Source organism: Liolophura sinensis, chromosome 1 (genome assembly GCF_032854445.1).
Source record: "Liolophura sinensis isolate JHLJ2023 chromosome 1, CUHK_Ljap_v2, whole genome shotgun sequence".
Classification (NCBI taxonomy): domain Eukaryota; kingdom Metazoa; phylum Mollusca; class Polyplacophora; order Chitonida; family Chitonidae; genus Liolophura; species Liolophura sinensis.
This window is the reverse complement of record NC_088295.1, coordinates 64,590,830-64,603,629: the sequence shown is the minus strand read 5'-3', so window position 1 is coordinate 64,603,629 and position 12,800 is coordinate 64,590,830. Positions and strand designations below refer to the sequence as shown.

The 12,800-nt window shown below is 40.4% G+C and overlaps 1 protein-coding gene across 1 annotated transcript; it reads right to left on the bottom strand.

Annotated features, from left to right (window-relative positions):
- Positions 1 to 4,043: 4,043 nt before the first annotated feature.
- Positions 4,044 to 6,370, bottom strand: LOC135463255 (cAMP-dependent protein kinase catalytic subunit-like). The gene is made up of 2 exons (XM_064740533.1): positions 4,439 to 6,370; positions 4,044 to 4,241 (listed from the first exon to the last, which is right to left on the bottom strand). Exons 1-2 carry the CDS (start codon positions 6,368 to 6,370, stop codon positions 4,044 to 4,046), a joined length of 2,130 nt encoding a protein of 709 aa, XP_064596603.1.
- Between the last annotated feature and the right edge of the window lie 6,430 nt (positions 6,371 to 12,800).

Here is a 12,800-nt window from a genome sequence, read left to right as displayed (position 1 = left end):
TTGTTGCGTGGCTTCAGTGACAACGGTGGTGTGTTTTTCTGCATGTCAATTAATGCTGTGCACATGCGTGGTGAACAGACTGATGTACATTGTGCGTTATTGTGACGCTTGGAAACTTTGTGACGTTTGCTTTAGTGTTGATCATAATATTGAAAGACAGACATTTCCTGCAAGATTTATGAATTGTTCATTGTGACAGCTCTGTTTAACTCAAGGAAGTTAAAATCAGTGGGGAAACTCGTAAAACTATTCCCCGCCTTAAATGAAACCCTCCAAAGCTGTTAACAAATTCGTTCTTTCCTCTTTACATCACAGTTATTGGTGTATGTGTGCTCATAACACACCTATACATGTAGTACACAAGAAGTGAGACGCCACAGAAAACAGCGCTGTGTTGTACAGCGTTTTGGATCTTTTTGTGTTGTCGTCCGTGAGAGTCCTGTTGTGAAAAGGCGATTGTAAACCAGTAGTATACTTTTACAGTTATACGTTCTGTATCTGTTCCTGTTTAAATCATCAGTGATCAGACCTTTTTGCACTGGTTTTTCGACCATTTTTGATTTTCTTGCATGTATTAATCAAAATATTAAGCCTTGTGCTAAATAAGAAAGATGTTATAGTGGGCGAGTTGCCCGCACAAATCTAAGCCTAATTTTGATTACGCACTGAAGGCACGCCCACGCTTGATACACGGGGATCTCAAAATAAAAATAGAAGGGGGAGTTCATAATTATTCGTTGACGTATGCATCGGTACGGTCAAATTTTAAAATTTCTAAAGATCAATCTGCAAGATCAGTCACAAGATGTGTTTGAAATCTAGTTGAGCAAAAGGAGTATCTGTATCACTTTGTTCCAGCAAATTTCCAGTATTTCTTTTTGTCATATACTCGGAAGTTAAAATCATGTACTAACACCTGGGCGTATAAGTAATTAAATCAAACGAGTGTTGTGTTATTATAAAGCCATTTCCTACAAATCCATTAACCTGCTTTTCAGTTTTAATTGGCACAATAGACATACCTTTAATAATTGTTTAGTGCTTGTCGTCTTCTGTGTGTGATACTTAATTTCTCAGAAGATAACTTAAAGTCTGGATGAGGAAGACAGCCCTCTTTCTGAGTCGATAAACGTTGCTTTCCAAAAACCCTGTCATTAAGGTAAACTCATCTTCTTCATTCTGATGGAGTAATCTTGCGTAAAGTAGCCAAAAACACCCTGATAATTGAGCTGTATCACAATGGTGAGGAAGTTCTCGACCTACGCTCTCGATGTGGTATGTAATGGTTTAAACAGAAAAGCTTATGGAAAAGGTTTCTTAAATTGTCAAGGTGAAAAATGAAGCATTCAGATACCTCTTTAAGGCACAGCTGGTAGAGCTGTGATGTCATTACTCTGGTCCATACATTATCATCTTCTTCTAAAAAGATTTTTTCCCCAGCAACAATCCTCTACACAATATAGGTTTCCGTGTTGTTTTGCCAATGTGGGTTTTCTTTCCTGTTATTACAGAGAGCCGGTTGGAGGAATGAAAATCTTTCATCCACACAATAAAAAACAACCATCAGTAATGTTAATTTTAAGTTGATAAAACCGACAGGCCATTCTGTACTTCAACTCTTCTGATACAAATTATGAATCACCGAGTCACCTGTAAAGTTACTTAAAACATTAATTGTTATTTTACTGATAATTTCATTGATACAGCAGTTGGAAAGTGGCAAAATAAGTGACACTCTGGACCCGAGATATTTTTCTTCTTTTTTCGGTTTTTTCTTTATTTTTGCTTCTTTTTCTCATCGATGGAACTAATTTTACTGCAAATATCACTTTTTAACAGTTTGCTTAACCAAGTTTCAATGAGTACCCGCAAGTTTCGGAGACATACTCCTTGGAAACATTTTCCAACCATCTGTCTAGATTACAACGCTAACCCTCTTTCCATTTTGTATATCCTCGATTCTTTTCCACTCGTCCAAATTCGTTCTCACGCTGGTTCGGCTAAACTAAAATGTTTTTTTAAAATAAGAACTAAAAGCGTTTAATCGGTATACCTGATTCTTGTCTCGCTTCTACACCTTGATCGTGGTTTGGCTGAACTGTTCAATAGTATACCTGATATCTGATCAAGTTGTCTTGCTCTGGGTTTGCTATATATACAGTTGTAAATAAACAGATAACATGTGTACGTCATGGTATCTGCTGCAGACACCCCTAGCTGTGCTACCATGCCTTCACCTGTAAATATTAACAAACTTATGTGCTATTCTGGGACGCGACTCGTGGGATATTCACGAACAACATGTGCGCTCCATTTTCTGTATGTCCGGCTAGTTCCGTGACGCCCCTAAATTAGGGAACACACCTCACTGCCTTTACATTGAGACTTGTATATAGACAGACAGGCTCTCTGTGTGTATTAATGTCTGGATATCGGTACAACGAACTGACGCAATGATCTGCAAAGTAAAGGCGAGAACAACAGTAGCTTCCAGCCAGGTGTAGACGGAAGAGGCGTTCATCAGGGACCACTTTTACAAAGATGTCGTATTTGTACGATATCGTACATATGAGGCACTAGTACGTTAACAGTCATGTGCAAAATATTGTATAAAAACGCGCAAACATGTCGTACGCCGCTTTGTGAAAGTGGCAGCAGAGTTACTGGCCTTCAGGGTTCACAATTTTGTGTGTACAATATTTTTTCCCTGCTTTATTTCAAGTAGTTAACTTGATTAGAAGCAGGTGGCACACACTTCATTACGTGCACTTTGTTTTGATCAAGATGATCAAGATTGGTTGGAAAATGTGTTGGAAAAATACTCATTTGGAATACACTATAAAGATTTAAAGTAAAATGAAATTTTCCAGGACATGCTTTGGTAGTCGATCGAAGTAATTTCCAAACTGTCTGTCAAGAACTCATTTCAGATGGTGCTATGTACACATACCAACGTACGGAATTAAAATAAATTCAAAAAAAATTTGAATGTTCCGAAACGTACTAAAGTCTTTCGAGAAATCTGTTCGCTATACTCCCACATTATACTGACATTCTGAGGTGCTTAAATTCATTGTTAACAAGTAAAATTATAAAGTTATTGACATTATCCAATCTGAAGTCGAATGTGGTTTGTCCTGTGAACTTAACAGAATATTTTTGTAACTCTTATGAACCACGTCGCATTGATTCTAGTACTATTTTATTTCATAAACAGGAGTAAAAATACAAAAAAGGAAATCCTTTTAGGACTTTACCAAGTAAGATTACATGAAATCATCTCAAATATGATGAAGAATAAACAATAGGAGAGCCTCCATCTCGGTACGCCAAAGCCTATATACCGTGCATTCTTAAAGTATCGGTTCATATTATGCCAGGACGTGCAAACCTATACTGTAGAGCATGTTTATTTGGAAGGCTCTTCTGGCCACAGAACACTGGATTTACATTCATGATGATTTGTAACAGCGCATGTTTGTGGGACAAATGCTGACAGTTGGACCAACTGTCACACCCTCCCTTTCATTAGAAAATACCATTATATTGTTGACTGTCATGTCCTAACAAATTCCTAGAAATGATCTACACACAAGCTATCAACCGTTATTGACAACGACCATTTGTACACCTTTGTATTATACTGATTTTTCATGTCTATAGGATTTGAATTGCGAAATACTTCCTTGAAATACGAAGTTACTGATAAGTTATAACTGTTTTGAAGTACCTTATGAATGCTCACTGCTGTCCATTTGCCCTAAAGCATGACTGAGTAATTTAGCTAAACCGCACACCTGAATCAATCCCCTTCCTGTCAACAGCACCAGCATTTTTGTGATCTCTTAGCGATTAGTTAGAGATTTGTGTAAGTGCAACAGCAGTGGAGTCGGTGATAAAGTCGAAAGGGTCGTTGTTTCAGCCCATTGTACTTGTGCTTCACAAGTCGGAGTCGGTGATACAGTCGACTGTGGAGGTGCTTCAGTCGACAGTGTTGGTGTTTCAGTCGATTGCGTTGATGATTTGGTGGATGGAATCGGTTTTTAAGCCGATTGTGTTGGTGTTTCAGTGAACTGTGTCAGTGAATCAGACGATTCTGTTGGCGTTTCCGCCGACGTAGATGGTGTTTCACTGGATGGTGTTGCCACATTTGCATTATTTGCTGGTAGAAATGGGTTCCCCGGCAGCATGTCGGGCGTGTTCCTGGCCATCCATTCATCACGCTCCATTTTGCTGAACAACTGAAAAGTTGATGATTTATGAATTGATTCATGGTAAGATAAAAGAAACTATTTAGTAAGTTACACTCTTAAAATAAACACATCTGTTCGTGTTTTCCCCCCTCTTCTATTTTCAGAACAATTTTGACCATATTTTGACATCAAATTTTCACTTTTCTATGTGTGTAAAGGTGATGAAAAAGACGAAATCTTTCTACCTTGTTAAGGCGGCATGTGCTGCTGTTCTTCACTTCATTCCAGTCGATCATGGAGAAGAGATTGTGACCCATCACGTGATCACAGCGGTGCTTCATCTTTCTCCTTTCCCGTCGAGGACACGTCAGATGAAAACCGACGAAGTTGCTGGCGGCTTCTGTCAGCATGGAGAGGTTCAGATCCGATGAGATGTTGTCCTCAGACGGGGGCACTATGCGGGTGACAGACTCGTACAGGACACAGGCCAAACCCCGCATATCGTCCAGTCTGCCCGGGCACTCCAGCGGTTGTCTCATCAGTCTCCTCTGAGCTTTGCCAAAATCGGTCAGAACTGGGAAACCTCCACCATCGATGAGAATGTTACTAGGCTGAACGTTCAAGTGGAGAATGTTCTTGGAGTGAAGAAACTCCAAACCGGCCAGAACGTAGGCACAAATCAACGTTGCTGCCTCTTCTCTGATATAACACTTTCTTCTGTCCTTAGCTAGCCAAACAGACAGATCTCTTCTCTCGTAATACTGCATGCACAAATACCTCATACCACCCTGGACGTAACACGCACACAACTGTACCACACGAGAACACTGACATTCAATGAGAAGAGTAGATTCCAGATCGCTCTCGGCCATGGTCATGGTTTTTATGGCGATTTCCCTGTTCTTTTCTCCAACCATTACCAAATCAACGCAGCTAGTTGGTGAGCTGTATAATCTTTCTTCAAGTGGCAACTTGGAGGGACAGATAAAATTCCAGAGTTGTTCTCTGGCAAACTCCAAGATGAGATTTCCTGATCGACGGCGACCAAAACAAACAGTCTGTGAGTTCATGTTGATGGGTGGTCGCACTTCAGGTTGTTGTAAATATTCACTCCATGGGATAGGGGTGTACAATATTCGGCGCACTGTGGGCTCGAAGTGAACGGTTCGTTTCGGTCGAGATACGGAATTCTCATGAGACTGATTGGTGCTATGATGTTGATCCTTATTATGCAATATACCATGTAACTTTGGATTAGGTGTAGGTGAATCCCGACCATAAAATATCATGGGCACGTGATCATCTGTTTGGTTAGTTTCTCTGTTATTTCTATTTTCAGGTGATGTTGAACATCTGGGTAAATATGATGGCTTAGGGTAAACTCTTATTGATACCTGATCATCTATCTGATTAGGGATACTGTCCTCTTGACGTGGGATGAGTTGCTCCGTCGCATCCTTGTTTTCAGATGTAGTGTTGGTATGAACTGGAGTGAGGAGTTTGTACAACCTCATGGCTACAAAATCATCAGTTTGGCCGGTGTTGCTGCTGTTTGCGTAGAGGGTACGTTTAGATACCATGGATGATGTCTTACCTGATCCATTTGTCTCACCCTCATTCACATCAGTCTTGAAATTCTGGTATTCCTTTCCCGACCTCGGTAGAATTTGTTGTCCTTTGGTTGGACTAGCGTACACTTGGCCATTGTTTATTCCATCTTTGGTTGGACTAGCGTACACTTGGCCATTGTTTATTCCATCTTTGGTTGGACTAGCGTACACTTGGCCATTGTTTATTCCATCTTGGACCGTTTCGCCAGGTCCCGATTTAGATGCATCACATGTGGCGAGCCTAGTCTCAGGATGGTTCCAGTCAGTTCTCGAGGATTGTTTGTTTACAGATGCTTGCACCGATGGGCAGCTGTGGACACCTTCATTTTCGTACATGAGGTACCTGCCTTGTGGTATGAAACAGCACAGTCCTAAGGGAAAGACCTCTGGGTTGTTCGCTGAAGACCTTTTGGTCACCGCCCCGTTGATCACGGAAGTCATAGGCACAATGTCTCTTTGGAACTCTTCGTTAACCGTTCCACAACATCCGCACACACGCCATAATCTTCTTGTCACCTGTACAACTTGGTGAGCAAGTCTTCGAATTCTTCGAAATCTTCTACACATGGTTTCGCAAAATAAACGTGCGTAATTGTAAAGTCCGTACGTTGCTGCTATAGTGAACGTTGTCACGTGTGAGTGCTGTACAATGTAGGCAGTGAATAGTCCCTGGCGACGTCAAGTCACGTGCCGTGAATTGTATTGTTACGTGGCTTCAGTGACAACGGTGGTGTGTTTCTCTGCATGTCATTTAATGCTGTGCACATGCGTCGTGAAGAGATTGATGTACATTGTGCGTTATTGTGACGCTTGGAAACTTTGTGACGTTTGCTTTAGTGTTGATCATAATATTGAAAGAGAGACATTTCCTGCAGGATTTATGAATTGTTCATTGTGACAGCTCTGTTTAACTCAAGGAAGTTAAAATCAGTGGGGAAACTCGTAAAACTATTTCCCGCCTTAAATGAAACCCTCCAAAGCTGTTAACAAGTCTGGTCTTTCCTCTCTTATATCACAGTTATTGGTGTATGTGTGCTCATAACACACCTATACATGTAGTACACAAGAAGTGAGACGCCACAGAAAACAGCGCTGTGTTGTACAGCGTTTTGGATGTTTTTGTGTTGTCGTCCGTGAGACTCCTGTTGTGAAAAGGCGATTGTAAACCAGTAGTATACTTTTACAGTTATACGTTCTGTATCTGTTCCTGTTTAAATCATCAGTGATTAGACCTTTTTGCACTGGTCTTTCGACCATTTTTGATTTTCTTGCATGTATTTATCAAAATATTAAGCCTTGTGCTGAATGAGAAAGATGTTATAGTGGGCGACTTGCCCGCACAAATCTAAGCATAATTTTGATTACGCACTGAAGGCACGCCCACGCTTGATACACGGGGATCTCGAAATAAAAAGGGATGTGTGAGTTCATAATTATGCTTTGATGTATGCATCGGTACGGTCAAATTTTAAAATTTCTAAAGATCAATCTGCAAGATCAATCACAAGATGTGTTTGAAATCTAGTTGAGCAAAAGGAGTATCTGTATCACTTTGTTCGAGAAAATTTCCAGTATTTCTTTTTGTCATATACTCGGAGGTTAAAATCATGTACTAACAGCTGGGCGTATAAGTAATTAAATCAAACGAGTGTTGTGTTATTATAAAGCCATTTCCTACAAATCCATTAACCTGCTTTTCAGTTTTAATTGGCACAATAGACATACCTTTAATAATTGTTTAGTGCTTGTCGTGATACTTAGTTTCTCAGAAGATAACCTAACGTCTTGATGAGGAAGACAGCCCTCTTTCTGAGTCGATAAACGTTGCTTTCCAAAAACCCTGTCATTAAGGTAAACTCATCCTCTTCATTCTGATGGAGTAATCTTGTGTAAAGTAGCCAGAAACACCCTGATAACTGAGCTGTATCACAATGGTGAGGAAGTTCTCGACCTTTCCTCGCGATATGGTATGTAATGGTTTGACAGAAAAGCTTATGGAAGAGGTTTCTTAAATTATCAAGGTGAAAAATTAAGCATTCAGATACCCATTTAAGGCACAGCTGGTAGAGCTGTGATGTCATTACCCTGGTCCATACATTATCGTCTTCTTCTGAAAGCGTTCTTTCACAGCCACAATCCCGTACACAATATAGGTTTCCGTGCTGTTTTGTCAATGTGGGTTTTCTTTCCTGTTATTACAGATAGCCGGTTGGAGGAATGAAAATCTTTCATCGACACTATAAAAAACAACCATCAGTAATGTTAATTTTAAGTTGATAAAACCGACAGGCCATTCTGTACTTCAACTCTTCTGATACAAATTATGAATCACCGAGTCACCTGTAAAGTTACTTAAAACATTAATTGTTATTTTACTGATAATTTCATTGATACAGCAGTTGGAAAGTGGCAAAATAAGTGAAACTCTGGACCCGAGATATTTTTCTTCTTTTTTCGGTTTTTTCTTTATTTTTGTTTCTTTTTCTCATCTATGTTACTATTATAACTTCAAATATCAATTTTTAACAATTTTCCTATCCAAGTCTCGATGAGTACCCGCAAGTTTCGTAGACATACTCTTTGGAAACATTTTCCAACCGTCTGTCTAGATTACAACGCTAACCCTCTTTCCATTTTGTATATCCTCGATTCTTTTTCACTCGTCCAAATTCGTTCTCACGCTGGTTTGGCTAAACTAAAATGTTTTTTAAAATCAGAACTAAAAGCGTTTAATCGGTATACCTGATCCCTGTCTGCTTCTACACCTTGATCGTGGTTTGGCTGAACTGTTCAATAGTCAATAGTATACCTGATATCTGATCAAGTTGTCTTGCTCTGGGTTTGCTATATATACAGTTGTAAATAAACAGGTAACATGTGTACGTCATGGTATCTCCTGCAGACACCCCTAGCTGTGCTACCATGTCTTCACCTTTAAATATTAACAAACTTATGTGCTATTCTGGGACGCGACTCGTGGGATATTCACGAACAACATGTGCGCTCCATTTTCTGTTTGATCGGCTAGTTCCGTGACGCCCCTAAATTAGGGAACGCACCTCACTGCCTTTACATTGAGACTTGTATATAGACAGACAGGCTCTCTGTTTGTATTAACGTCTGAATATCGGTACATCGAACTGACGCAATGATCTGCAAAGTAAAGGCGAGAACAACAGTAGCTTCCAGCCAGTGTAGACGGAAGAGGCGTTCATCAGGGACACTTCACAAAGATGTCGTATTTGTACGATATCGTACATATGAGACACTAGTACGTTAACAGTCACGTACAAAATATTGTATAAAAACGCGCAAAAATGTCGTACGCCGCTTTGTGAAAGTGGCAGCAGAGTTACTGGCCTCCGGGGTTCACAATTTCGTGTGTACAATATTTTTCCTGCTTTATTTCAAGTAGTTAACTTGATTAGAAGCAGGTGACACACACTTCATTACGTGCTCTTTATTTTGATCAAGACTGGTTGGAAAATGCGTTGGAAAAAAAAAATGCATTTGGAATACACTATAAAGATTTAAAGTTAAATGAAATTTCCGGGACATGCTTTGACAGTCCATACCGATCGAAGTAATTTCCAACTGTCTGTCAAGAACTCATTTCAGATGGTGCTATGTACAAATACCAACGTACGGAATTAAATAAATTCAAAAAAAATTTGAATGTTTCGAAACGTACTAAAGTCTTTCGAGAAATCTGTTGGCTATACTCCCACATTATACTGACATTCTGAGGTGCTTAAATTCATTGTTAACAAGTAAAATTATAAAGTTATTGACATTATCCAATCTGAAGTCGAATGTGGTTTGTCTTGTGAACTTAACATGATATTATTTGTAACTCTTATAAGCCACGTCGCATTGATTTTAGTAGTATTTTATTTCATAAACAGGAGTAACGGTACAAAAAAGTAAATCCTTTAGGACTTTACCAAGTAAGATTACATGAAATCATCTCAAATATGATGAAGAATAGAATAAATAAAGTCAGTTCACTCATTTGTACTAACTAATAGCTTTCTTACCTGTATTTTCACCATTCATGCATTTTTTACGCTTTATAATAAACAATGGGAGAGCCTCCATCTCGGTACGCCAAAGCCTATATACCGTGCATTCTTAAAGTATCAGTTCATATTATGTCATGACGTGCAAGCCTATACTGTAGAGCATGTTTATTTGGAAGGCTCTTCTGGCCACAGAACACTGGATTTACATTCATGATGATTTGTAACAGCGCATGTTTGTGGGACAGATGCTGACAGTTGGACCAACTGTCACACCCTGTTTCTCCCTTTCATTAGAGAATACCATTATATTGTTGACTGTATGTCATGTCCTAACAAATTCCTAGAAATGATCTACACATAAGCTATCAACCGTTATTGACAACGACCATTTGTAACCTTTGTATTATACTGATTTTTCATGTCTATAGGATTTGAATTGCGAAATACTTCCTTAAAATACGAAGTTACTGATAAGTTATAACTGTTTTGAGGTACCTTATGAATGCTCACCGCTGTCAATTTGCCCTAAAGCAAGACTGAGTAATTTAGCTAAACCGCACAACCTGAATCAATCCCCTTTCTGTCAACAGCACCAGCATTTTTGTGATCTCTTAGCGATTAGTTAGAGATTTGTGTAAGTGCAACAGCAGTGGAGTCGGTGATAAAGTCGAAAGGGTCGTTGTTTCAGCCCATTGTACTTGTGCTTTACAAGTTGGAGTCGGTGATACAGTCGACTGTGGAGGTGCTTCAGTCGACAGTGTTGGTGTTTCAGTCGATTGCGTTGATGATTTGGTGGATGGAATCGGTTTTTAAGCCGATTGTGTTGGTGTTTCAGCGGACTGTGTCAGTGAATCAGACGATTCTGTTGGCGTTTCCGCCGACGTAGATGGTGTTTCACTGGATGGTGTTGCCACATTTGCATTATTTGCTGGTAGAAATGGGTTCCCCGGCAGCATGTCGGGCGTGTTCCTGGCCATCCATTCATCACGCTCCATTTTGCTGAACAACTGAAAAGTTGATGATTTATGAATTGATTCATGGTAAGATAAAAGAAACTATTTAGTAAGTTACACTCTTAAAATAAACACATCTGTTCGTGTTTTCCCCCCTCTTCTATTTTCAGAACAATTTTGACCATATTTTGACATCAAATTTTCACTTTTCTATGTGTGTAAAGGTGATGAAGAAGAAGAAATCTTTCTACCTTGTTAAGGCGGCATGTGCTGCTGTTCTTCACTTCATTCCAGTCGATCATGGAGAAGAGATTGTGACCCATCACGTGATCACAGCGGTGCTTCATCTTTCTCCTTTCCCGTCGAGGACACGTCAGATGAAAACCGACGAAGTTGCTGGCGGCTTCTGTCAGCATGGAGAGGTTCAGATCCGATGAGATGTTGTCCTCAGACGGGGGCACTATGCGGGTGACAGACTCGTACAGGACACAGGCCAAACCCCGCATATCGTCCAGTCTGCCCGGGCACTCCAGCGGTTGTCTCATCAGTCTCCTCTGAGCTTTGCCAAAATCGGTCAGAACTGGGAAACCTCCACCATCGATGAGAATGTTACTAGGCTGAACGTTCAAGTGGAGAATGTTCTTGGAGTGAAGAAACTCCAAACGGCCAGAACGTAGGCACAAATCAACGTTGCTGCCTCTTCTCTGATATAACACTTTCTTCTGTCCTTAGCTAGCCAAACAGACAGATCTCTTCTCTCGTAATACTGCATGCACAAATACCTCATACCACCCTGGACGTAACACGCACACAACTGTACCACACGAGAACACTGACATTCAATGAGAAGAGTAGATTCCAGATCGCTCTCGGCCATGGTCATGGTTTTTACGGCGATTTCCCTGTTCTTTTCTCCAACCGTTACCGTTACCAAATCAACGCAGCTAGTTGGTGAGCTGTATAATCTTTCTTCAAGTGGCAACTTGGAGGGACAAATAAAATTCCAGAGTTGTTCTCTGGCAAACTCCAAGATGAGATTTCCTGATCGACGGCGGCCAAACAAACAGTCTGTGAGTTCATGTTGATGGGTGGTCGCACTTCAGGTTGTTGTAAATATTCCACTCCATGGGATAGGGGTGTACAATATTCGGCGCACTGTGGGCTTGAAGTGAACGGTTCGTTTGGTCGAGATACGGAATTCTCATGAGACTGATTGGTGCTATGATGTTGATCCTTATTATGCAATATACCATGTAATTTTGGATTAGGTGTAGGTGAATCCCGACCATAAAATATCATGGGCACGTGATCATCTGTTTGGTTAGTTTCTCTGTTATTTCTATTTTCAGGTGATGTTGAACATCTAGGTAAATATGATGGCTTAGGGTAAATTCTTATTGATACCTGGTCATCTATCTGATTAGGGATACTGTCCTCTTGACGTGGGATGAGTTGCTCCGTCGCATCCTTGTCTTCAGATGTAGTGTTGGTATGAACTGGAGTGAGGAGCTTGTACAACCTCATGGCTACAAAATCATCAGTTTGGCCGGTGTTGCTGCTGTTTGCGTAGAGGGTACGTTTAGATACCATGGATGATGTCTTACCTGATCCATTTATCTCACCCTCATTCACATCAGTCTTGAAATTCTGGTATTCCTTTCCCGACCTTGGTAAAGTTTGTTGTCCTTTGGTTGGACTAGGGTACACTTGGCCATTGTTTATTCATCTTTGGTTGGACTAGCGTACACTTGGCCATTGTTTATTCCATCTTTGGTTGGACTAGCGTACACTTGGCCATTGTTTATTCATCTTGGACCGTTTCGCCAGGTCCCGATTTAGATGCATCACATGTGGCGAGCCTAGTCTCAGAATGGTTCCAGTCAGTTCTCGAGGATTGTTTGTTTACAGATGCTTGCACCGATGGGCAGCTGTGGACACCTTCATTTTCGTGCATGAGGTACCTGCCTTGTGGTATGAAACAGCACAGTCCTAACGGAAAGACCTCTGGGTTGTTCGCTGAAG